At 44.8% G+C, this 26,403-nt stretch overlaps 7 protein-coding genes across 7 annotated transcripts; 4 read left to right on the top strand and 3 right to left on the bottom strand.

Moving 5' to 3' along the window:
* Positions 1-104: 104 nt before the first annotated feature.
* Positions 105-2,737, bottom strand: PADG_00758 (uncharacterized protein; the record flags this gene model as incomplete). The annotated part of the gene is made up of 4 exons (XM_010757665.1): positions 105-1,239; positions 1,309-2,079; positions 2,182-2,216; positions 2,318-2,737. 4 exons carry the CDS (start codon positions 2,735-2,737, stop codon positions 105-107), a joined length of 2,361 nt encoding a protein of 786 aa, XP_010755967.1.
* A 1,302-nt stretch (positions 2,738-4,039) lies between these two features.
* PADG_00757 (uncharacterized protein) lies at positions 4,040-4,600 on the top strand (the record flags this gene model as incomplete). The annotated part of the gene is made up of 2 exons (XM_010757664.1): positions 4,040-4,110; positions 4,387-4,600. 2 exons carry the CDS (start codon positions 4,040-4,042, stop codon positions 4,598-4,600), a joined length of 285 nt encoding a protein of 94 aa, XP_010755966.1.
* A 4,270-nt stretch (positions 4,601-8,870) lies between these two features.
* PADG_00756 (uncharacterized protein) lies at positions 8,871-9,733 on the bottom strand (the record flags this gene model as incomplete). Its single annotated transcript, XM_010757663.1, has 2 exons — positions 8,871-9,134; positions 9,521-9,733. 2 exons carry the CDS (start codon positions 9,731-9,733, stop codon positions 8,871-8,873), a joined length of 477 nt encoding a protein of 158 aa, XP_010755965.1.
* Positions 9,734-10,106: 373 nt separating this feature from the next.
* On the top strand, positions 10,107-11,653 carry PADG_00755 (S-adenosylmethionine-dependent methyltransferase; the record flags this gene model as incomplete). The annotated part of the gene is made up of 2 exons (XM_010758177.1): positions 10,107-10,219; positions 10,504-11,653. The coding sequence occupies 2 exons, from the start codon at positions 10,107-10,109 to the stop codon at positions 11,651-11,653; spliced, it is 1,263 nt and encodes a 420-aa protein (XP_010756479.1).
* A 3,925-nt stretch (positions 11,654-15,578) lies between these two features.
* On the top strand, positions 15,579-18,082 carry PADG_00753 (uncharacterized protein; the record flags this gene model as incomplete). Its single annotated transcript, XM_010757662.1, has 4 exons — positions 15,579-16,172; positions 16,334-17,266; positions 17,341-17,779; positions 17,883-18,082. 4 exons carry the CDS (start codon positions 15,579-15,581, stop codon positions 18,080-18,082), a joined length of 2,166 nt encoding a protein of 721 aa, XP_010755964.1.
* Positions 18,083-21,462: 3,380 nt separating this feature from the next.
* Positions 21,463-22,600, top strand: PADG_00751 (uncharacterized protein; the record flags this gene model as incomplete). Its single annotated transcript, XM_010757661.1, has 3 exons — positions 21,463-21,983; positions 22,040-22,177; positions 22,225-22,600. The coding sequence occupies 3 exons, from the start codon at positions 21,463-21,465 to the stop codon at positions 22,598-22,600; spliced, it is 1,035 nt and encodes a 344-aa protein (XP_010755963.1).
* A 1,733-nt stretch (positions 22,601-24,333) lies between these two features.
* On the bottom strand, positions 24,334-25,557 carry PADG_00750 (uncharacterized protein; the record flags this gene model as incomplete). Its single annotated transcript, XM_010757660.1, has 2 exons — positions 24,334-25,397; positions 25,449-25,557. The coding sequence occupies 2 exons, from the start codon at positions 25,555-25,557 to the stop codon at positions 24,334-24,336; spliced, it is 1,173 nt and encodes a 390-aa protein (XP_010755962.1).
* Positions 25,558-26,403: the final 846 nt, after the last annotated feature.

The following is a 26,403-nucleotide window of genomic DNA, read 5'->3' as shown; positions in this document are numbered from 1 at the left end:
CGTCGGAGCTATGCTTTCGTCCTAGCTTGCGCCAACACCACAAATCAAAAATCCAATCGTTAAGTGGAATGACTTAAATTCAATAGGAAAAGGTCAAAGCTCAATCATATTATATTAGCGATCGTCATTCTCGAGCTGCTGGTTGGACTTATGCGCGATGAACTGGCGTTTTTGGGAGGACGAATAAACGGTACCTCAGGTTGATCGAAAGTGGAAGATCTAGTTCCGGTTTCCTTCGCCTCAAGAACCGTAATTTGGCGTTGCTGCTCTGTGAGAAGGAAGTGAACAGTCTGTTCAACCCATCCCCATCCTTCCCATTCCCTATCCAAGTCCTCTGGAGCACCGTCATTTCGAGCTTCGTCGACAGATTTTCGGTCGAGGGGAGAAACACCTAGTGGAGAAGATGAATGCGCTGGGGTTACTTTTGATGTTGACCTATTCTCTCCCGTTTTCCATATCCAGCTGCTACTTGCTCGACCTTGGAGATCACCAGAAACGTACGCCATCATTTCCTCATCGCGTTCTAGGTTTGTGGGGCCGCTTTTCAGTGTCCTCTCCAGCAAACACCCGAGGAAGAATGAAAGGTAGCGGCCACATGCTGCATTGATTGGTCTCGCATCGCCTATCGCAGCGCTTGTTTGGACACAAATAAGGGCATCAGTATAGGCCCCATGGAAAAGTAGAAATAGGGTACATCGCCATATGTGAGAACATAAAATTGTGGTTGCGGCCGTTGCCATTGGATATCTCCAATAGTTTGTTTGCTGCGAGTCAGAAGTGGAATTTGGCGCCGGGGGGAAACGCATACACCGGGAGAGAAGGGCGGCAGTGTCATGGGCGACAGCTACGCATCGTTCAAGAGCAGCGTGCCTCATCTCAGGTGAATTACGTGGAGAAATATTATGGCGATGAAGAATCAGCCGGGTATTCTGCATAAAGATTATCGGGGAGAGTAGGCGAGGGTCAAGGTAATGGCTCCCTCCCATCCGATAGTCCAGCGGGAATGTCGACAAACACATCTGAAAATGTCTCTCGAATATCTCTAATGTATCAACCGAAATTGCAGGAGCTTTCAGACTCTTTGAGAGCTGAGATACCGAACGCATAATGTGGGTTATTGCAAGAAGCGGGGTGGTTTTATCGCTCTGCGGTAGTGAGCCGTCTTCAGCAAAAGGGAGCTCAATATCGCAATCCTCATCGTTTATCATCAATGGCTTTCCTGTTTCAAGAACAACAAGTCTGTCATACATTTAGCAATTAAATAATGGGATTGAATCTGGCGTCTTCCGCAAATGATATTGAACTGACCTTTCCCAGGAATACAAAGCCCACCAAACCCGCTTTCTCACCTCAGCATCCGGCGCTGGCCAAGGCCCATCCTCAACATGCAACCCTATATACTGCGCAATTCTCACGGCAGAGCCTAGCCAAACCCAACTAGGGGACTTGAGATTCATCTCATGTAAAAACAAGCTGATAAGCATACTCGTACGGACTTGGTCAATGGAAAAAGAGTCCTCCCAAAGATCACCAAGGCTGGCACACGTTTGTATGAACTCTTTGCCCTTCGATATCAAATCCTGGTCCAGTGAATGCAGTGAGCCGCAAGCAAGGACAGCAAATAGCACCGCAATCCACACTCTAGGGACTCCATCAAAAGAGCCAGTGCGCGAGATTCTGTCGCAGTCTCTCAAAAGCATTGGCCAGTGGATGATCGGAAAAACAGGGTGAATATATGAGAAGTAATTTCCTAGAAGGGAGTCCACGACGCTTGTTGGGGGCAGAGGGGGCACATCACCAGTTGGCAGCCGCTGGCGAGGCATGAATGAGTGAGTTGCCGGTAAATCCATGAGTTCTTGGCCATATGTTCGCATTTTCCAGCAGACATGGGAGGGTATCTGGTTGATATGGGCATCTTTGGGACGACCTGGACGCCGTCCAATTTCCGGGATCGTCGGAGTCCCTTCGTGCAAATCAAAATCGGGATCCATCAAACCATCGATTTTGGAAATTCCGGACCGAAGTTGGACTAGTTGTTGCTTTGCTTGGGCTAGCTGTCGCTCGAGGTCTTGAACTTGCCTGAGACTTCGTTAGTTAAATTCAAGAGACAAACCGATGATGGATAACTGACTTCATTGACGACATGCGTCTGTTAGTTTCCTTGGTAAACAAGCATCGCACATTTCGATTGGAGCATTCCGTGCAACTGGAAGAATCTGAGGCATCGCACTATATTGGCGCATGGGGAGGTTTGATCAGCAAAGTCAATTCTGACTATTCCCGTTTCCATCATGCCGCAACTACACCAGTCGCCTACCTTCACTTTGCGTTCCCGACATGCATCGCAACTTGGATCCTTTCGGCGTTGTCTATACGCCCTTTTGTGAGGCTGCTGGATAAATGTACCTATGTGAAATCGTTGCACAGCGTCATTTTGATTGTGGAGATCTGGAAACGTCCCTGACTGATCTGCTGATGAGACTGATACTGACTCGTGCGAGTGGGGATATGTCGTGCTCGGGGGAGAACGATTGAGGTCTTGTGGTCCAGAGCTATATATCAAGTTTGATATCTTCAGCCCGTTTCGTGACCGGTTTGGGGCAACTGGATTGAAATTCGCCCGCAGTTGGGAACCTGAGATTGCCGGCAACGTGGACGAAGAACCTGGTGGTTGGCCACACAAGGTTCTGCTGTGCGGAGCTTGGATTGCGGGCAGCTGAGGATATGCGTCTTGCATTTTTCGCCCTCTGTCCCTACTCCCTCCCCGTCCTCAAGGGTGCGGAAGCGTCAAGAGAAAATGGTTTCGAAATGAATGTGACTTGGGAAATCGAAAGAAACCTGTGTTTCGTGGAAACGACATATCATATACAGCATAAATTGAATACAACAGGAGTTGGGCGAGGGAGTGACAAGTGCACCAGAGCGTATATTAAGCCCGACCTTTTTAGTTGGTATGGGAGACGAAGCAGCACCTGCAACTGGTTAAGTCAGCGTCTTAAAGTTACGAAATCCACGCAATGTGCAGGGCGGCTACTGTCGTTTGCTCGGGACTTCATACCCTGGAAGGTCGTAAGAGGCTACGACGCGGAACTTGAACTGCGCTTTTAAGAGGGTGGGGGCTGCTTAACCTCACCACCGTGAGAGAGACCATCAAAAAGGAGTGGCCACGAGGGCTGATCGGGTAGAGAAAGCCGAGGTTTACCGTCCAGGGTTGAGGCATGAGCACCAGCCGCCAGTTCAAGCCTCTGACATATAACTAACTACTCCATTTTAATATTAATAATGATAGCGGACGATGAAGCGCATCGCCATCAATCTCGAGCGGGAGCCACCGCCCACCAGCAACGGCAAACCGTCTCTGGTTTAAGCTCATGAAGCCGTCTTTACTCTCCAATAGCGGGCCTGTCGGCTATTCGCCGTTGACTATTGGTTGGGATAAAAAAAAAAAGTGCTTAAACAGGAAATAATAGTATTACAGTAAGTTACCCACTGGTCCCCACTGGAAATGATATTCCGTTTCCATGAGTCTGAAGAAGATCGGGTGCAGCTGCAAAGACTGCTGCATTTTTTTTTCCCCTCTACTCTAGTTACTTTGTTTTTCCCTTCTCCTCTTTGGCCGTCAGGGTAAAGCTTCATTCGGAGCATACAAGGTTCTGCTGATCCTGACGGGTTGGATTGTCACAACTTTTTTCAGCCACGCCCAGAGACCAGAGAGACAACATCAAAGCAAGACGGGTTCAAAATTGGCGAGAATTCGGTAAAGCTCATTGAATAACACGCTAATTATTATTAGTCCATGACTTGCAAAATGATTCTGTTTATCTTGAAAATAATGGACCCTGGATTTGCGACAAGGGTTTATCAAGAAACTTGATGAAGTAAACTAGTGGCTTGTCCTCTGTATGGTGTTCTGGGGCTACGATGATCCATTTTATTTTACCTTCAACATCCCCATAAACCAGGGTCGTTGTTGAATCAGCCAATTCACTGTCAGGATAATCAGTGTTATCTCCTCGTATTTGCTTTAGAAGGCATCAAAATGAATGTTGATGTAGTCGACTCAGTCAGCGCAGTGACAAACTTCGAGACAAGTCTCGGCGGTATCAAGGGGTATTAATTAATTGAGTTGGTGTTGGTTCTTTAAAAAAATCACGGTTTGTAGCCTGTCACTGGAGGAGATCGACAAGCCAAGGGGCAAGTTGGTGAATACTTCGCGTGTTTCATGGCAGCCACATTATCCCTGTTGGACCAGGTGCACAATGACTATATCAGATTCGGGAGAGTCCCCGAAGATGGTTTCCACCATGATCCAGCTGCTCCTCGAGCACGCTAAAGTCAGACGATAATCGAGCTAGTGCCGCCTTGGTCTTTTCGTTGTTTGCCGAGGTCTCATGATTTCTCAACAGCCGATGCCTGTGGTTTGAGGTCTGATCGTGATTCATGGAATAACAGTAATTATGATGATGGTGATGATGATGATGATGATGGTGATGATGATGATGATGGTGATGATGATGATGGTGATGGTGATGATGTTGATGACAGATCTAAGATTAACGATTCCACTCGGGAAAAGGAAGGCAAAGTTCAGAAAACGTGAAAAAATATAAATATAAATATAATATAACATAAAATACAACAAATATGTCCGCAGCAATCCAAAATTCCACGATTTCAGCAAGCTGCTGCAGTGATAATTAGACAAGCTGACCTCAAAATTCAACGAGTGCCCAGCCAGCCAGAGGAGCCAGTGGAAAACCCTGACTTTGCCAAAGTTAAAAATAAAAATAAAAATAAAAATAAAAATAAAAATAAATAAAAATTAAATACAGCACGCCCGGGAAAGCTTTGGAAGGCAACATAGAGGATTCAAAAGTGCCTGAACGCCAGAGACAAATCGGTTCGGCCAGTATTGGAGCACCCTGCCGAACACTTGCACTTCCGCTGCGTCGGAGCGCATACACCTGCAGGCGCAACATGTCAGCCGCTCCCAAAGCCAAAATGCGAAACAGTCTGCCCGGATTTTGCCGCTTTCTCATGTAGTTATCCGATATCCGAAGGAAGAGACCATTAGTTACCCCAGACATGGTTCGGGAGACAAGCCTACAAGTTACGCTAAGCCCATAAGCCAAGCCCTTCATTGCGCAATGGCTGATCCCAATCGCGCCGGATGCTCCGGCAAGTTGGATATAGCAGAAAGGAGATATGGCCAGCACGTAGGAGGAACATGAGAAACTATCGGGAAAAATCATGATAATATGTACGTTAAATGGACATAGTTGCCAGATTTTGGGGCTGAAACTGTGTGAAAAACCTTTTTAAGTTAATCTCACTTATCAGCCAAGAAAGTTGCATATAAGCTGAATGATACCGAAGTTCACTAAGCATTGTGGATTAGAACATGGTTTTGACATGTTTCTTACAAGCTAAGCTGTCCTTGTTCATAATATCCCTTTGATCTTAACACTAAAATGCATGAGATGAGAAGACACTGCAACGCAAAGCTTTTGTGTCTTGCTATTTGCGGTGAGGTCTTCTGCTTGCAAAACATTGCCTTCTCATGCGAGGAACGAAACTTTCTCGAAGATCGGCAATTTTTTGGACTGTAGGTGAACCAAAAGAGAATAAGTAATGCGTAATATGCCTATCCACACAGTCTTGGGAGGTTGGAGAAAGAAAAAGGGAAATGTGGACCGGCCCCAGTAGGATCATCTGCCCAAGTCACTCCTCATTACCTCAGGGAGATTTTACATTCTCCATCTAGGATAAGAATAAACCCAACCTTCAAAGAAACTTAAGAATAAGCATTGAATATAGAATTCTGCACCAAGTTGCTCCTCCCGCTGCATCAAGATGCCCCTCTGTTTCTATATTCTGTTGGAAACCACCCAGATCTCCCTTTCATCATCATCATCATCATCGTCTTCTGTTGATCAGTAAGGAGAGGACCAAACATCGTTGAGAGCAACAAGCCCAATCCCTCTGAGAGAAGACTGGACCATTGTTGTTGAGTCGTAATCCTTGAAAACACAACTTGGAACATGCATGTGCTGTTCACAATATCGCGAAGCTCATCAAAAGCAAAAAAAGAATAATTGTAAGACAGTCAAACCAGGTTTCCCCTTCACATACTCAGGGACTTATTCAACTCCATTCCCTTCACTCCTTTCACTGGGACGTCATAATAATTTAGATATCGTAGTAAACTTCCCGAGCATCCCAGTCCATCCCATTCGCAAGAGGTGTTTTGGTTGGCTCGGCGTAAGTGCCGATATTTTTACGCCCTACTCCCCGGCATACCTCGAGAGGACCTATCATGTGGGAGCCCATTCGGAATAATAACAACAACAACAACAATAATAATAGCCACGTAACTAATGTATGTAAGTACTCCATATGTACGGAGCGCTGCACATATATTATTCCTCGCTTCATTATTGTCCACGGGACCTTCGTCCTAATAATTCAGGTTGCATTGCATTTGAGAGGCAGATCTATTTACCCGCCCTTTGATTAACAACGGGCAACGTTGAACTGAAACGGAAGAGGTGGCAGAGGCCGTAGGTAAAATTCGTAAATCGAGTCCCTTTAATTTTGGTATCCGAAGGATCCATGCTGCACAATATCCCTGGCAGGCTAGTAGGGGCAGCAAGCAGGCTAGCTAGACGCCAACGGAAGACAATTCATGTTATTTTAAAACCCCGTATATTCCGATTCGACCGCGGTCTTGTTTATCGTCGGCATCCCTCACGACCCGCATGCTCTGGTTGCATAACTAACCAAATCGATGCTCCACCTTTGTCTGCACAGACAGAGTCGGGTCGCAAAAAAACCCCTGTTTTGGTTTTGGGCTGCAGAGGGTCTGTGTGGCAGGCACCATTCCAACGCTATGACCGCATCACTTCATGTCCAGCGGTGCAGGCAGGCATGCAGGCAGGCATCCATCCCACCCGGCATGGTTGCGCGAACAGCACCCAAAGACCTCATGGTCAACCGACGGGCCCACGCGACGTTCCCACGGGTACAATATGGTGCCACAAGTTAACGAAGGATTTACATCTGAAACAGCTTGTCAGTGACAGGTTGTTGAATCTAGGAGAGTAAAGCAAGCAAGCAAGCAAGCAAGCAGTAGGGGTTCTGGAACCATCATCCATCTCCAACTCGTGTTTTCCCTGGTTGGATCCCGGTTGTGCGGTATACATGTGCTACTCTACGCAGCGCACTTGTGGTGTACACGATGATTATCGAAACTGCGAAGAAACGAATAAAACTGGGTCAGAGCGCTATCGAACTTGTAATCTGCATATCCAACTCAAATCTCAGATTTCCAACCTGTGAAGGTCACAGTTGATTATGGTTTTAGAAAATTTGAATATGATTTGTAAGATGCGGCTCACTTGAAATCATGACCAACGGATAATCTTAGAGTATATTTTTTTTATATTATTAAGTTATTCTACTTACAGTAACTATTCATTATAATCATTTAGTTTAATGAAAATCTTGTTAGAAATCTTTTTGACTTCGATTCTCTTCAAGATTATATACGAATTGTAAGCATTGAAGTTGAGATGTGTCCTTCAGATATGAATCATTGATTTTTGGGTAACTAGATGTCATGCAGCAGGCTGTCATCTTAATATTGACACAGAAAAAAGGCACTCAGTGAGATGAGTATTTAGATAGTTAGTGATAAAAAAAATTCTGTGCGAAGGGTTATGGTTGAAAATTTTCAAAAAATGGCTCTGCATTTTGTGTTGTTAACAGTTTAACTAAGGACCAGGAAGACCAACAAATATCCTTCCCAGCCAGATGGATCAGACGGAATCCTAGTCCATCTGTTCGGGGATGGAAATTTACGTTACCCTTGATGATGGTCATCAACGGCGAACATTCGAAAACTTGTGATTGGCCATTTCCCACATACCCGGAAATTCCGTTTTCTTTAGGCTAGTTAGTTAACCGTCCTAGGGCATGCCAGCTAAATGACGGGACACTCCCCTGTCGCGACGCCAAGTTATTTCCACATATGTTCCGTGCCCGCATATGCACGCTTAACCAATTGGCACTCCCCATCCCTGAAACCTGGGGAAACTGTTTCTGGAAAAAAATAAAACATAAAACATAAGAATAAAAATTAAAATAACATAACAATAAAAAAGGCAGTAATTAAAACGATGCCTGGCGAACAAACCAGCCCTTTCTCATGACGTGTTCAGGATGATCGAGTTTAACTGGATGCCTCATGAGAACACACATGACAAATGCCTTCGAGGGCTCATCTCAAGTTTCCAATTGATTCCATTCCACGTGTATGTAACCCTCTCCACTTTTAGGGAATCTCAGGTTGTCGGAGTAGAACTTGGGAACTGAAATAATGGCTACGTATTAGCTTTTGGTCGGGGAATTAGAAACGGCGGTATCCCTTCACTGCTTGCGTTCACCGGCCATTGTGACACATTACAGGGTCACAGATGACTTAATCGGAATTGAATACGGAGATCGATAGAGAATTTTCTTTTCGCATTATTTTGTCTTTTTCCGTTCCTTGTCCGCATGCCATTACAAAGAATCTTCAAAAAAAATTCTTGTTCCGGCGTTACCGCCTTCAGCATCTGCTTGCTGCCCTGGAGTTATCATGTTTGTTTGTCCACCAGAAAGACGAATCCAAGTTGACTTGGCAAGGTAGGAACTTCGGGCCAGCTTAGCCAAATGCGACTGGAGAAATCATAAGGACAGTTGTCACGATTGGACTTTAGGAAGTGCCTAACACCCGCAACCGGTAAGAATGGCAATTACTTCCACACAGAGCGCATCTTAAAAGGCTTGCAGAGCATGTTAAAGGTTTCGAATGGTCAAATGCTATCGTGTCATGCGATCTTGGCACTTTGACTTGCATTTGCAACCTTCTTCTGTTCCTCTTTCTGTTGCCATTTTTCCATCACTGTTTCCAAAATTTTCTTGAACCCTTCCATTTGTTCTTCAATCGTCGATCCCGAAAAGTCGACGCTGCAGCCCACATAGACAGGTTTAGATGTTCTCTGAGCAAGAACCCGTGCCGTCCGTGTGGCATAGTCAAGGCTGGAAGGTGACGTGTAAAGCGGTGTACTGATTGTGTTTTTTGGGTTGGTACACTGAAAACGTTTAGTTAGCATGACATATCTTTGTTATATATATATCTTCGACTTTGCAGTCTAGCACAAGTAATACATCCAGAGGGAGCAGTTGGGGCTCAGGGATAGAGTCACTCAGGCAAAACTGGTTCGGAGTTGCAAGTGATGCACAAAATTCCGTTTTGAAAGACAAAGCAATGCATCTTTAGCAAGTTTATGAAAAATAATTCCATACGCCTACTTCCATCAAGTTATCATGGACAGGGTTTGTCATGGACAGAGTGATTCAAACTGGAAGTCAAAATCCTCGAGCTTGAAAACGAAAAATGAAGACAGGAAATTTGCACGTTTGTAAAAAAACCGCAGAAACGTAAGGGGGCCCCGAAAGTATTCTTCTCAGAACATACATCAGGCATTGCGTAGACGAAGCTTCCCATCGGCTTAGCCGAATTACTAGACTCCCCGATATTGGTCGTAGTGAGGAACAGTAACGTTGACGTTGCAAAAAATGTTAAATGAATATGTATTGTCATGTATGGAGATTTGGGAGCAAGGAACGAAAGTTGTACAGGAGCTATCGAAGGATTGGCTTGGGCACGAGATATGGGAGCGGAATCCATGGCTTTAGCGGAGGGAATAGACAAGTAGAAGACGTGATGAATGTGGGTTCTTGGACAACAAAACCCGATCTGTTTGGATCGTAGAAGTTATTGGGTTCTTGGACTGTTACCCTTTCGGTATAATTGATCCCCAGACTTGGTGTTTGATGTTGATGCTGTGATAGTACGGTTGTGTGTGAGGTCGAAGCGGGCGAGAAAATCATCACTTAAGAAGTTGATTTTAGCTTGGCGCTAACCGAAATATTGAGCCCAAGTAGAAATGATTATAAACTATGGATATAAACCAGTATCAAAACACGATGCTCTTAAGATTTCAATAACGAGCAGAGATATCTGCCGAAGCCCCACCTTATATTTTCCCCAAGGCTTGAACATGGAACGAGACAGAACCAAGGAGGAAAATGTGGAAGCGTGGGGAGGAGATTTTGATACACTTGCTGACCCGGATGAACGACGTGTGCTCTTTGCGGCTCTCGATTCATTTAGGTACGCTCCTTGAATAATTGCTGTGTTCCTGAGATGTGCCCTATCCTCTGTAGAAATATGTTGCTCTTATTTCAACTCTGTTATGCATTTCTATGTGCTTTGCAAAGCAGAATTAACAATGCGGGAAGCACGCATACTTATATTCACACCATTCCTCAATACAGGATTGTTAAACCCATGAGACATCTCTTTGTGCTTGCAATGAGGGCAATATATATATTTACTTCAAGCTGTCCATCCACTCAATTACACTATCAGGTACAGTAAACTAACAAGCACCCCAGACAGTACCGAAGGAGCGCGCATTTAAACATCACCCATCGGCGACGTCAGTCATTCTATGCTTTACCATCTGCCCATTGGCAAATGCTAGCGAAACCGCCATTTTCTATCTTAGACAATTTCAACCAGGTTGATGACGCAATCGACGCCAACGCAGAGATCGCTGATGCGATTTTATCTTTCGGTCTGGAGGCCTTTGGACTGCCCGCAAACCCGGATAGCAACGATGAGCGCAGCAACTGGCATGATACGGCCACAGCGTCCGATATCAGCAAGGCTCATTCAACAGTGAAACAGTTTTACCGAGACTGGAGCTCTGAAGGAATCATGGAACGGAATGCCTGCTATAAGCCGGTGATGAATGACCTTGAAGAACTGTTTGGCTCTACACCGCATATCAGAGTTCTTGTTCCAGGCGCGGGGCTTGGGCGTCTAGTTTTCGACCTCTGCGTAGCCGGATATTGTGCAGAGGGAAATGAAATTTCTTACCATCAACTCCTGGCGAGTAACTGGGTGTTGAACCATACACGGAAAGCCAATGAATATCCCTTGTATCCATTTGCTTTGCAGTTCTCGAATTTGAAGTCCCGGAAACAGCAGCTAAACAAGGTTATGATTCCCGACGCCCATCCTGGTTCGATCATCGCTTCACAAATGGAGGCTCCAGATGAAGGAAGAGGGATGGGATCGATGAGTATGTCTGCTGCGGACTTCGTAGTGAACTATGCCAGTCCTGCGCAAAAGGACACTTTTCATGCAGTTGCAACGGTTTTTTTCATCGACACAGCTCCAAATCTGGTAAGATATATCGAAGTTGTTTGGAATTGCCTGGTATGCGGGGGATATTGGATAAATGTTGGACCTCTCCTATGGCACTGGGAAGATAGGCCTTTCAAAAACGAGTCCTCCAAACAAATTTCTCCTTCGATATCGACTGCAAAGTCGGACAAACAATCCGAAGGGATTGGAGAGCCTGGGCATGTAGAATTAACAGAGGAGGAAGTCATTGCACTCATCCAACAGTTCGGTTTCGAATTTGTCAAGACAGATTCCGAGCAGTCCTGGTGTGGCTACGTCCAAGATCCGGAGAGCATGTTGCAAAATTTATATAGACCTGCACACTGGGTTGCAAGGAAGATTGCTGATTCATGAATCATAGTTTCGCGTGACGCAAGCTTATATGGCAAATGGATACGGAAGGAAGTTGGAAGCTAAATATAAAATTGGATGGGTTTAACAGAATTCTCGTTTCCCCTAAAGAAAGTCGAATATGCTTCCGATCTTGTTCAGGGGGGGGGGGAGGGCTATACACTCCTGGTTCCTTATTCAGGTGCTGACAGCGAGTTAATTTGCGTGTGCAAACGGTTTATCGTCCGCTGCTTGTACTGTATGCTAGCATTGGGCAATGCCCCATTTATAGAGAGCCCCTACATATAATCTACCTATCTTCTCCGTACGACATAGATATATACCATATAGTTCATGCTTTGTGGCCCTGTTTCAATTCAAGGGAAGATATTATTTTCTAGATATTCTTTGCCTCTTTATCACTCCGCTATTAAAGTCAAATAGCCTACAACTTAATATTCGCATATTGTATCTATATATAAAACCATTTCATTAATCGTCAAGCCGGGCTGGATACAAATCTAGTGCTATCAATGTAAGACATTGCCATCCATGTACTAGTAGATAAACTCGTGATGAACTCGTGATAAACTCGTCCATATAGAGTTAATTTAACTCGCGCCATGCTTCCAGTTTAAAAGGGAATGATAGAAAGATTCAACAAGCAAGAATGGTCTCATTTATATTGGATAAAACAACGAGATGAGCATGGATGATGTTGCGCTTTCAAAAAGCGTGGAGGAAAGAGTCGAAGAGAGGAAGAACCGTGCTTCATGAACCCACTTGAGCTGTTAGGCCCGGGAATAAGAATGAAAAATATTAGAGTCAGAAACCCGACTTTGAACCGAAAAGTATATGTGGAATAACATGGCATCAGACGGGGAATAGAAAAACAACAAAGGTTGTCTTCTCTTGGGCCGCCTATTATATCAAATACGTCATCAATGGTGACGTCAATAAGTGGGAATCAATAGCGAAAGTTCCGAGATTGTATATCCAGGGTGAGACAACATATCTCGATGGCGTATATGAAATTAGGCTGTAAAGAGGGTGGTATGCGATTAGCTGAAGAAGCAGCACGAGCAGTTTATTCTTCGTTCAAGTAGTCATTTTGATGGCGATTTATAACGCTTGACGGTGTCCTGACATCGTGGCCCTGCAAGACCATACATAGTCGGCAAGACCATATATATACGTCGGCTATCTAAAATGACGCACGACGCACTGCCAGGAACGGTGTCGGTTCCACCGCCATGCTTTCCGCCAACTTCGAGAAATAAAATGGATTCTTCCAAGGGATAAAGTAATGATGGTAATCCCAAGCCCGTTGAATATTTGGTGTTATTTTATAGCATTCGAAAAAAAAAAAAAAAAAAAATTAAAAACTCTTACCGGAAGCGGAAGCACAGATTTTGGAGGTTTTGAATCCGAATTTTAAGAACCAAGAAGATTCAAACGGCGGTCAGGGTGATATTGACAACTCTTGAAAAATCAGCGCTTTCCCTTTGCCAACCAAAGGCATATTTTGTTTCCAGTTGGTGATGCGGGAAACTCGCCCTGAACAACATATAAATATGTCAAACTCTTGAATTCGCCTGCTAAATTGCTTCTGTCCACGAGTGCATTGCAGGTTAAAAAACTACAGGGAACAAGGTTGTAACCTCCAGTTGGAGTTTTAGAAACAGCGTGATAGTATAATTAATCCCTTGGAGCACTTTTAAGGGCTGCATAGTGGTCTCTCTCTCAGATCTCGATTCAAAGGCCGTTTATTGATCGATTTGATAGCAACAACGGTCTGTGAACTGCATTAAATTGTATCACGTTCAGCTGTAGAACGAATGTATCAAAATGTATTATCAGTTGGATGCGCAAAATGAGCGTTGGGGTGATAAACTAGTGCCACCCAGCGGTCCACTTCGGGAAAAGGTGGGGCAATTGCGGAGTCTACCACTAACTATCATTCCTGAAGTCCACATCATTTCGCATTGAATAAGTTATCTAATAGGGATGGGTAACCCTTGGTAGGGGGTAGGGGGGGGGAAGAAACTGAACGGGGGCATCCATCGCTAACGAACTCCGATGAGCGTGGTTGAAGCAGGAGAGTAAAATGTCTGTACTGCGAAGTTTACTAATTAACTAGTTACCTGTCGAGCATTTGGTGAACGGGGCTGCCAAGAGCAGAGCCTCAGCAGGTCAGCAACGCCTGGAGTTGACTGACGTCTTGGCAGAGCAGACTGACAACTTACCTTGTCACATGCAGCTGAGATGTATTCTCCAGGTTACTGAGAGACACGACACTGCTGTTGCATGGAAGGGTAGTTTATGGATATCGTGGTGGAGCGAAGAAGATAATTTAATCAAATTAACACTAAACCATATCCTCGAACGCCATCAAAACCAATTGTTGACCTCAGATCGCTGGTGGTGAGATGGTAGCCGCAACGGCCAGGTAGTTAGTTATGTGTAAAAATAACATCATGTTTCTATTTTTGTTTCTCCTAGGCCCAGAGTTGAACAGGCCGCAGTGGCTCATATAGTTTAGTTACCTAGAAGATCCAAGTATAATCATTGAAATGGTGGATGGTGAATTAACCGTTTCGAACTAACAGCATATGACCCCACTGGCCGGTTCATACGGAAGTGAAAATACGGCCGGGCCAGCTTGAGATAGCCACTTTCACACAGAGAGAGAGAGAGAATCATCTGGGAGACCAGAACCATATAACTATAACTACACCTGTACAGCGGTCTGGTCTCTCGCTGCAAAATGTCGAAGTGCGGAAGTAGCATAGCGGTTTCGCTTTGTCACTCTCTCAATGAGTTTGCAGCAGAGGTTCTTGGAAGATACTTGGATATACTTGCAGCATGCATCCTTCCATCATCAAGATAGATTCCGTCCTGCTGACGATACCTAGTGCCCCAGCCTGGCTTCCCAAGCCCGCATCCCATAATAAAATTGAGTCTCGAATTCCAAATTTCCAACTGTTAGCGATTTGCTTTGCTTTACATAATCCATGTTGGTTGTAATTTTCAGACGGACACGAGGGACATTCTTCGCTTCGAGCACACTCGCTCCCTAGTTCAACTAAATAACGGCGTCGCTCCTTTTTTCGCTCTCTTTTTTTTTTTTTTTTTTTTTTTTTTTTTTTTTTTTTTCCCAGTCAATAACTATCCCCCTCCATTTTCCCAAGACAAGTTCAGCCATCAATTGTCGCAAACAAGAAATTCATTTTGTCAATCGCCCACTCCCTACATTTGTCTGCAGCAACACTCTGGGGTAAGAGAACAAGTAACTTCGCCATACTCCCGCCAATCACACAAGAAACTGCTTTTCGTGCTGCTTTCCTCGTGGAATTATAATAAAAATACCACGCTGCCAATTTGAAGGCATAAGAAGCAGAGATTTTGAATACAAAAACTATCCCCAAAGAGATCAGCCCTGCGCGTTCGTCCAATAATCCGACTTCTGCGGTAGTTTTTGGTGTATAAAGACAACGATAGGGAAATAAATACCGGTTGGATTGCAGGAGACAAAGGAACCCCAGGACTGGTTGTTTGTTGCCCATCTCCATCCTCCAGACTCCGCCCATTTTATTTACTTGTTTGAGATTCTGCTCAGCCGTCCGTCTATTTAATCCTAACCCCCCAACTGTTTGGGTTCTTCGCCCTCGTAGCACCAAACTGAATACCACGCAATACACCAATACGACGCTGATTTTGTGGGGCTGAGGGCTGGTCTTGTACGGTCATTACTCCATAATACGCCAGCAAAAGCCGCCCCCAGCCTCACTTTGCCCAGGCTCATCCGTATTCCTTACTCGGGCATTCCCTCATCCAACGTTCCGGCGCTCTTTTTATCCTCCACCCCCCTCTTGTTGACCGCCCCTCTTCGTTTGTATAACATAACCTACGAGAGTCCGTCTGTCATTTCCATCTCTCTCCCTTTTATATGGATCTGATGAGCTCCCGATTCAAATCTTTTGGTTTTGGATCAAAGCGCAAGACTGCCACCCGGCCAAATCCAACAACTGCAGCAAACATCAACGCCAGCAACAACAACAACAACAACGGCGTTGCCACCCCTTCCCCGCCTCCTGTCGCAAACAACTCTACCGCCAGCCTTCCGATGAATAATCCTAATCAGCTGGGCCGACCGCCAAGCTACACATATAACGCTGGTGGGCGGCCTGCGAGCCCTCTGCCCCCAGCACAGCAATTGGCACACTCTCCCCCGCCGATCAACACTGGAGTTCCCTACCCACAGTCTAGCGGCCCAATAGCTTCCCCCCCTCAACCACCAGGATATGGGGGCTACCCTCCTCATGCTGCTCCTCATGCCATGCAGCAGTCGATTCCTACCTACGGACGCGCGCACAATACCGGTGAGCTTGATGCAACGGGTCGAAGCAAAGCCCAGCTCATCGTAGGAATCGACTTTGGCACAACATTCTCGGGCGTCGCATTCGCATTTGTTACCAATACGGAGGCACGCGAAGATATCATCACCGAATGGCCTGGTGCTGGAGCTCATGCAAAACAAAAGGTACGTCTAATTTTTCCAACGTTCGTTGATATTATCAAAGTTACATCATCCATCTCGTGGTGGTCCCGTAAACCCCTTCATCATTCCTCATCATCCCTGTAATCTGTTGCTTGTTGGTATCTTAAACTTATATTTTGCTTTTGGCCATTGTGGATGTTTAGATCCCCACTGTGCTCTATTACGACCAGTATCAGAAAGTGGTTGGGTGGGGTCCAGATATCGCTGATGCACTTGCTCCAACTGGTTACCCGAAGCAAGGTGTTCAGAAAGTAGAGTGGTTCAAATTACAGCTAATGCTTTCTGGAAACACCTACATTGACCCGATCAATCTTCCTCCTCTCCCTCCTGGCAAGTCAGAAATCGATGTTGCCGCAGACTACCTCTTCAAGTTGCGTGGTGCAATGCGAAATCAACTGCAGAAGACTTTGGGTGAAGTGTTCAATCGTGAAGAGCGGAATATTCGGTATTTCCTGACTGTTCCGGCCATATGGAATGATGCTGGCAAGGCTGCAACTCGCGCTGCCGCCATTCAAGCAGGATTTTTACGGGATGAAAATGACAATCGTCTAACATTGATTACGGAACCGGAGGCAGCTGCCATGTTTTGTGCCAAAGCCGGCTTACTTAGCCTTAAGATTCATGATGCCATTTTGATTGTTGACTGTGGCGGTGGAACTGTAGATTTGATCGCATATGAGGTGGAAGAAGAAACACCTTTCACAGTGGCCGAGTGCACTGCTGGATCTGGCGATTCATGTGGATCGACGGCACTTAACCGCAATTTCAGCAACATTCTACGGGCAAAGATTAGAAAAATGAAGCTTCCTGATGGCTCGAGGACTGCGGGGAGAGTATATGCTAAATGTATTATGGATTTCGAGAACCGAATCAAAGCCGACTTTCGGAATAACGGCCAGAAATGGGCTGTGGATGTAGGGATTGAAGCTGATTTCCCTGAGGCTGGCATTGAAGAGGGGTATATGACTTTTACGAATGAAGAAATTCTTCAGTGTTTTGAGCCCGTCGTGAACAGGATTCTTGAACTTGTGCGGAATCAGATCATCGCCATTCAGGCACAAAACAGGGCACTCCAGGTAAGCTATTCCACCCCACATCTATCTTACAAATTGCTATGGTTGGCTCTTTCTAAACTCTGAATATTTTCTAGAATGTACTTGTTGTTGGCGGTTTTGGTGCTTCTGAATATCTATTCCAACAAATTAAGCTTCATGTCCCTCCTCAATTCCAGTCCAAAGTGGTTCGTCCAATGGACTCCGTGTCGGCTATTGTTAAAGGTGCTGTCACTGCTGGAATCACTGAGCGAGTAGTTACCTCCCGTGTCGCTCGTCGCCACTATTTGATGGCCACTCTACAACCGTTTAAGGAGGGCCACCACCCAGAGCAATACCGCGTCCCTAGTCTTGATGGCAAAGATAGATGCAAATATACTCGGCAAATATTTGTGCAAAAGGGGGAGCGCATCAAAATTGGGGAACCTGTCAAAGTCAGCTTCTTCCGTCAGGTCGCCCCCGGCGCGACATTGATGTACGAGGATATTTTGTATGCTTGCGATGAAGATGTTTGTCCAGAGTATACAAAGGACCCACGTAAGTGACACACTTTTGTAGTTCCATCCCTGACCGTCACCTTTTTCAACGCGATGCCATAAACGGATAGGTGGAAATGCTAACTTTACAACCCTCTGGATAGGAATTAAGGAAGTTGTTACACTAACCTCTGACCTGTCCAGAAAGAATCTAGAGAAGGACTTTGAGCGAATGGATACGCCACAAGGAACCTTCTATCGCGTTTACTTCGACATATATCTCACACTTGATGGAAGCGAGTTCAATGCGGAACTTGTCTGTCAAGGTGAGGTCATGGGACGATGCTCAGCAAGATTCAGATAGGTTGTCAACACTCTCCTGCTGCTGGTTGCGGTCCTAGTTCTCAAAACTTTCCTGTCGACAAAGAAAGTCCGAAATTAATGAAAACAAAGGACCTATGAAATTATGATGAATATTTCTTTTTGGATCACTCTATACTCAACCCCTCTGTACGACCCCCCACCTAAACTCTAATTTAATCTCTCGCCATGTTGTTGCCAGTCAAATGTGGTGGATGCGAAAATTTTATCCTCCATGTTCTATTTCGCATCTTGACTGCCAGCTGGCTGTTTACTCATGTCTCCCACCAATCCTTACCTCTGATCCCGATCCCATTTGAAAACATTTAAGTGACGTTATACCTGAAAAATTTCTGCATGAATTCTGTGTTTCTTGTGGTTCTCAAATTTCTTATGTCCCTCCTTTGAGGTGGCAAGCTCCTTTGGATGTGATTTTATTTTCTTGTTTTTTTATATCCCCTTTTGTTCCATTTTTCATCCTTTCTCATCATAGTTCTTCTCCCTTCATAAAGGATGTACTTATTCCTGGTTGGGAAACTAGTAATAGGTTCTATAGAGAAACCTTTACACTGATTTTTCGTAACTATGTTTTCCTCATCTATGCTGGTAACAATTTTGGCAATTTGGCAATTTTCCTCATTCAAGTTCCCCTCCCCTTCTGAGTAACTTTTTGCTTGTCCTTTTTGTTTTATTCGACATGCCTTTGTATACTTTCTTACAGGATAATAAATAGACACAGTTCAATTGCGATTCCCAATGTCCCCAGTGTTTAATTTTTCAATTTGATTTATTTTTACAAAACATTTTAAGGCAACAACAGCTGCACAAAATATCATTTCCTACGCAATGCAACATATGTCCTCATGGTTACTTGCCCTGCATATACTTGGTGACTGCTGTTGCTTATTATCAACTGTCACGCACCGACAGCCTGTATTGTTGATGTGCATCAACAAGTCAGAGTTGTGGTTCTCATTGCGTTGGACACAATCATACTTCCATTACGAACTCCCCGTTTTACAATCTCTCTCTTTCTTACTCTTTAAAAAAAAAAAAAAAAAAAAAAAGACTTGCGCGCTTCCTTCCCTTGCCAGCAGGCTTGAATTTGATCAAGAGAAATAACAGGGAAATAACGTGAAGTGCTCTAAGTGAGATTGGAGAGAGACGGATATCCAGTGAAATGCTTTTGCCAATGTTCCTGCAAGTCAACGTCAGTTCCGGGTTGATGTACAGCTCCAGTAGCTGAAAACTTCAAGACCCCGAAAGAATAGATCCTGAGCAGAAAAAGCAATACAAAAAAAAAAAAAACTCGAAGGCAGCGAGGCGGAGAGAAAACCAAGTAAAAGCTAAGGTAGCCAGCCTGTCGGAGACTCACTCTGTTGTTGGGGGGAATATAAGTTACTTGTAGCTTTATCGCTCACAGGCAACCTGGTGTGTTGTACTGCAAAACTACAGGATGTAGAACTATACAATGATATCTTTTCCTTTAGCTTCCGAGGCATGGGGGATAGTAATGCAATTATTGAGAAAACAGTAAATCCCTGATCAAAATGATTTCCCGCCGAGAGGGAATGGCGGTCTGTGCTGTTTTGTCGTCAACGCTCAGAGAGGCGCGAAAACACGTTGGAGTGGGAATGGCTTGGGACTCGGGAAGACAGAGCAAGCCACCGGAGGTGGAAAGTAACAGGAAAAGACTAACATCCGCTCAAACTGGGATTCTTGGACTATGTTTAACCAATTATACCGATTTGGGTGCGGATCTCTGGCTAATAACCTAACAATCTGGGGCCAAAATCGAACTCTCGTGATTGACGCCGGTTATTGAAGATATCTTTAGCAGCGAGTAGAGTGCGGAGAAATCCCCGGGTTTACGCCTGGGATTGTTCGGGTCCAACTTTCTGGCTTTTCCAAAGACCGAAGACGAAAAAGTGCTGCCAAATAAATAACTGTGCCATTAGTTACCCGCTCGGAGCGACGAAAAATAACTATAGGGCAATTAGTATAAGGGGCTTAAACGCCTTCGTACACACTTGTATTCATGGCACTTATTCCGACCGTTAATTTTGCTCCACCAGCCGGGATTTAATTAATATCAGTTGCAAATTATACCTGTATTTTACCCCTCGTACCTGAATCTCAGTGATCTAACGATATCGCAAGTTATGGCAGAAGGAACCAAGTGACACTGGAAGTTCGGCGTGAAGGTTGACGTATGTCAGGGCCTGGATTCAAGATGCAGGGTCAAATTGATACCGTTCGGATCTGTCTTGGCAACCCTTGGTTCATTGTGACGATCATGGATCATTTTCGCTGGGACTAGACATGCGGGGACGTGGTTGCAATCCAAGGTTTCGATCCTGCATTAATTTGTGCCCTATATTGGAGAATCTGACCTCCGGCCGACAGCCAATCGCCCGTGCCCGCTACTGTTCCAGACATCATCCATCAGCCTCAAGTTTCTGATGTGTAACAATTGGGATTTTTAGCGAGCAAAATCCCTTGACCGGATGAAAACTAACCAATTTGCCAGTGGAAATTATTACATAACCGACCTGGAGAGGGGATACATCACTTTTGAAGTATTGGAATTTGAGTATTGCGTTGGTGGCAGCCGTTCATTCTAAGGAAGCAATTGGTTGGAGAAAACAAAGTATTTAAAAGACAAGGGAACAAAAGCATTCACTTTTTATGGTCCAACCAAATAAGGTTTCATGGTCGAAGGGATAGAGCTGGCGCTGCGGATCAGTCCCAGGAGCTTGTCACTGGCATTTCAAATGCCTTTCGATCTTTGGATGTGGCTAGTGGTCCTATTGCAATCAGAGATCCTTGAATAATAAGAACGCCAGATTCGTCGACATGGAGAAGTCAAACCAAAGTGATCACTGATGAGAACTAGACATTTTGCTGCTTTCAAATAGTCCTCGACACTGCTCAGGGTCCACAAATGATTCACGTGGAGTCTCTAGCGTACGGAATTCGTACGGATCAAGTTCTGACATTCGATTTAAGACTGAGATGTCGGAATTATGCATATCCTGCGTCGGAAGGATTGAGATTCCCGCAGTGGCCGCTGAAAATTCATATACCTATCGGTAGAAATGATATCAAAAGCCTTGATTATGCTGGCAGTTGGACATATGCCGAATGCATTCCCTAAGATATAGAGAATAGGACGTGTACGGAACAAAAAGTGATGATAAATAAATAAAGACTCTGGATTGCTTCATTGGTGTTTGCTGTTAGATCCTTTCATATAGATAACCTCGATGTCGGCAAGCCAGCAACTCGTTATCACATAGATATTGAATAACAGAGGCGACCATCGGGTCCGATCTCGATTTTATTTTTCCGTCCCTAATTGACACAAGGAACCAAGGGGAAAGCATGGCACTCATTTGGCAGGCACTCTTCCTTGTTATTCTCCTCCTGGGCGAGGTTATCCGGAAGCGTGTGAAATCCAAAACAGGATCCAGGGATGAGGACTCCGACTTAGAGAAGTTGCACACCTATCCGGTTGAACAAATCAAGGGTAAAGAGAGGTATCGCATCACCATGGGACTTAAACGGCTTGATCGACACAACTGGTTGACAATCGACAAAAATTACCTGGAGCAGCACAAGCTGCGCGACAACCTTTTTCGCACTCAGGGAACAAAAGTTCTCCAATGCCTTCCTGAAGCAAAATATGCATGTCAGGAATTGCTGCAGGAAATCGCGACATATCTGTGCGATCGATATCCTGCTATATTTGAGATGGACAATGACGCGGTAAAGATCACGAAGACGGGCGAAGTATTCTGCCTTAGGGATCATACCAATGGAATGGAGCCACTCGAGATTGCAGCTCGACTTGCTATGGAAGATCTCAGCGTTCTATTAGAGGACGGGAGTGAGCAGAGCTATTTGTATGTCGTATTAACTTGTGAGCCGGTCCATGAACCATTTGCTAACAACTAACCAGAGCGGCAACAACTAGTCTATTTTCAATTGGATGGTGCGCCATGGGGAGAATTGGGTGCTCCGTTTCTCAGATGCACAGGGCTGTTCCCCTGTGGCATAAGGAAATTGAATTTCCCGTTAATAAGTTGGTTATCCCCGGGTCAAAACGGCTGCAGGAAATTCAAGCCAACTGATCATTAACCCCAGATTCTTATCACGGCTGCCAGTAGACTCGCCTATGGAACGGTCGAGCTACTTCATACAAGTAACTGCACCAGGTGAATCTTTAAGTTCCATCCTTTTTCAGCCAATTGGGCTTTCGCATGAGGATATCGAGCCATTACCAAAGAATATTCTTATTCGTCGCGAAAGGCAGACGTTTCGCAGGCTGCCCAAATCTAGGGCGATTGTGTTTGGGGTAAAAACTTCATTGACGCCCCTTCAAGAACTCCCCCTCGAGGAATTAAGGAACCTAGGTAAAGAAATAGAAAGTTGGCCCGACGCTGTCGGGAAATATAAAGGGAGAGATCATTGGGGTTCCGCCGTCCTTGGGTATTTGGGAACAAAGGTAGCCGCAACCTAGCTGAGAGGAAGAAATATGAGAAATACGGAGATTGAAGTTTGCTGCCAAATCTATGCAAGGTTTGGCTACAAGCTCTCACTGTATTAGTGGGCTCGAACGACCGATATTTGGTTCTTGTTTTCTGGATGTCAAAAAGTGTGTAGTTTTGAAAACGTTTGATGTGTGGATGTTTGGTCCTCAGCTTACTAAGCAAGAATACAGTCTTACCTAGGCATTGGATTGTTAATTAATGATATTTTTTTTTTCCTACCCAGTTTGCTCGTCAATTTTAAATAATACTTCAGCATGTCTTGAGGGAAGCTGATATTGATTGCTTCTCACTCTTTTGGCTTCCATCTCATCAAACTGCAATGAATTTGGTGCAAAGCAGACCTGTTGGGATGCTCAACGCCTGATGAAGGTCACATCGTTTTGGCCATGGAGTAAGTGTCTAAATTGACATGAAATATAAGGAAAAGCCATCCGAATGCTTTAGAAGCAAGCCAAGACAGCTCTACTACTTCTGCTTCTCGTTTTACCAGGTATTGGCGCGGACGCGCCTCTGAAACACTGCAAAGCGATTGATCCGCACCGCTCAAGAATTCTTTTCGTCGAAATCTATAAAAAGAATTATATAGCCGATATACTGAAGGGGCTGATATGGCCAAACTAGAAGAGATAATGCACGAAATAGGAAGGCGGTGAATCCAAATAGGTAGATAGTTAATCCTCTGTGAAGAACAGAATGATCATATTGAACTGATATCCGCGAACAGAGGATTTCACCCCCCTTTTATAGAGGTTGGAGATGACTGATATCCTTATGCTGATACCACTCATTTTATATGCAAATCTAGCCCGAAAGGGCAAAAACAGACATAATAAGAAAGATATTCCTCAAAAGGAGAACTATCGAAAAAAGGCAAATTTTGGAGATGTAAAGCAAATTTTTGAGGTGAAAGCAGGTAATTAAGCCGCATGCAACCGCAGCATGTTGGAACCAATGATACGGTCCGCCTCAGGCACCGCGCGCCGATGTCCTCACCCGTCTTACAAAATCCGACGTTGAGCATTGTAATTTCGCTAAAATCCTTCCCTCTCTCGATGGCATTTATTTCCTTTTTGTTTCTTCTTTATCTCTCTCTCTTTCTTGTTTTGTAGGTCGGGGAGATGGGCAGGGGTGAATTTCTTGCGTTGAAATTCGAATATGCAGAGAAACTTTCTGCAGCTGGTTTACTTTGCACAGTCTATGGCATCTTCTATATTTTGGAAATCTTTTGAATCATAACATGCTCCCCTTATCCATGCAAGTTTTCCCGGGCACCCGATTCTAATCACTTTTTGGAGAGTGTGAACGTGGAGACGTTGATGTAGGAATCCTGATCGATGGGATTCACTTGCTAGAGGAATGAAAAGATTCAGCAATCTTTTATGAAACTTAGGGAGGACGGAGCCTTCTTTAAAGGTCAGCTTTATGTTCCTGGTCAAAAACTTCTTGCATGAGTTGAAATATTACCATATGCTCACAAGAATGCCAAAACATAAATGCACCCAAACCAGACAATATCCTCTTGTATGATGGTCGGAACTTAAACGCACTAGCCACCTGATTTTTTTACCAAGGAGATGTCTCCTCTGCTGGATATCGGGATCCAGAGACCGACATCATGTCCTCCTCCATCTTGTAGCGTGGATAAAGCGCGACAATGGGATGATTGAACGAATAGGGGAGCATAGACTGTCGAGTCTATCATTTAAGTTCCATATCGCTGGTTAACTTGTTTCCTTTGGATTTGAATATCTACCCTGGCTCCTGACTGTATTAGGACCCTAACAGCAGCTTCGTGTCCTTTTTCAGCTGCTATGTGCAATGGCGTCCGCCCTTGCAAATCTGTGATATTTCCATCGGCTCCCCTCTCAAGTAAGATCTTCATAACTTCCACGTTTCCCGTTTCAGCTGCGTAATGCAAGGCAGTGGCCCCTGACATATCTTGTTGATTGATCTCTGACCCGAAATCCAAGAGGCATCGCACAATGTTGGAATGGCCGTTTTTTGCTGACAAATGGAGCGCCATTTTGCCCTCAGAGTCGTCTTGGTCCCTGGCGAGTTCTGGATAGTTTTCTGGGCGCACGAGGAAAGGAGAGTTGTGGGGAAATCTTCCAGCGTTCTCACTGTAGGAGCGGAACCGTCTGGGTGAGTCGAATATGTTCCCCCTCCACCCCGGGGGGATCCCAATTATACTGAGGCCATCCTCAGACACAGGCGTTCGTGAATCTGGTACGGTTGGACAAGATTGAGCTACAGAAAGACTTCCCGTGTAAGATTGGGCAGCAGGGCTACTAATCTCAGAGTCTGTTCCTTCAAACGGTACGTTAAAATCAGGACTGTTTGTCACCAGATAACCAGATTTCCTCATGTCTTCTGGGAATTGAGAACTTTGGACCCCCCTAGGTTCAGACGGGAGAGCTGGAATCTCCCATACTTTGGTGGCTATAGCTGTGCCGGAAGCCTCGTTGACTTCTTGGAAATGCTGCCGAGAGTGGGTATTGGTGCTTTCTGTTTGGTTGTCCGGCGACCACAGGGTGGAGGGGAGGCGACACTCATCGTCAAGACCGGGAACATCGCAGTAGTCGTGTTTGTTTATTGGATGGGAAGGGGAGACGGTGAAGGAACCGAGCAAATTCCGGCATTTCCTTTCTGGAGCTTGCTGGGTGAATTTGACGTTATTTCCAAGGTTGGTTCGCGCATCGACCAGCCCTGCAAGACAGTCTTTTGATTTTTGCTGCTGATAGCCGCTCAACTGGGCTTTCTTTCTACCTGACTGGTCACTTAGCTATGATCGAAACTTGATGCGACTGGGTTGCGTACGGTGATTTCTCTGAGCAATCCTATTTTGAAGGCGTCTGCGCTCTTTTGCATCAAGTACTTCTCGAGTGGTTTTCTCCTCGGGGTTTTTCTCCTCTGATGATTTCCGCATCAGCAAGGTTCGGAGGTTCTGCTTAAATTATTAAACGAGAAATCAATCAATCGTCAAGGGAAGATTTAAATTTCTACCCATACAAACTGAAAAGCCAAGGTTCGATTTCAACAAACTTAGTTCGCCTGGTTACGTATCAACAGCTTTTTAAGGCAGGATATTTGTGCTGTATCCTCATCTCCAGCTGCCTAGTCGTAGGGAAACTAGTTTCTTGTGACTAGCAATCGAGTAGTTGAACCGTTGAAAGCTTGAAATCCCAATAGCTTTTTAGATCGTAGAATTGAGGATTCTCTCACTTCAATATTTCTCCACTCCTTTGCAAGTACAGTGAATTCCCCCCAAAACTCAAAGTTTTTCATATTAGTTACTTGTCAGCGCTAGAACAAAGGATTTAATTACACCTCTTACCTGGCTATTTACGCTGCCACTAAAATAACTACTCCGAATCTGGCATTCTGTACATATACACATGACCTTAGTATCTCTAGTATGTACAGCACATACATTGGCACATAAAGAAAATGCATGATTCAAATATATATTTAAAAAAAAAAAATATCAATTAAGATATGAATATACCAAGTGTGGCAAGCTCAGGTGGAAGAAATCAGCGTTTGGAAACCAACGGTTAGTTAGAAGGTGGAATCATTATAAGGCGACTTCATATTACTCTGTGTCTCCTGTTGCTGACTAGATATTTTAGCGGCGGTGTTGAATAGCTGGGTATGGATATACTGAATTTCTCCCACCCTTCATAGACTGCATGGAATCCCCCTACATTTTGCCATAGTTGGTTGTTCCTCTCAAATCGCGCGGGTGTTCTCACCATTATTTTAGGACAGATAA

Source organism: Paracoccidioides brasiliensis (genome assembly GCF_000150735.1).
Source record: "Paracoccidioides brasiliensis Pb18 unplaced genomic scaffold supercont2.1, whole genome shotgun sequence".
Taxonomy (NCBI): domain Eukaryota; kingdom Fungi; phylum Ascomycota; class Eurotiomycetes; order Onygenales; family Ajellomycetaceae; genus Paracoccidioides; species Paracoccidioides brasiliensis.
This window is presented reverse-complemented; position numbering and strand designations above follow the sequence as displayed.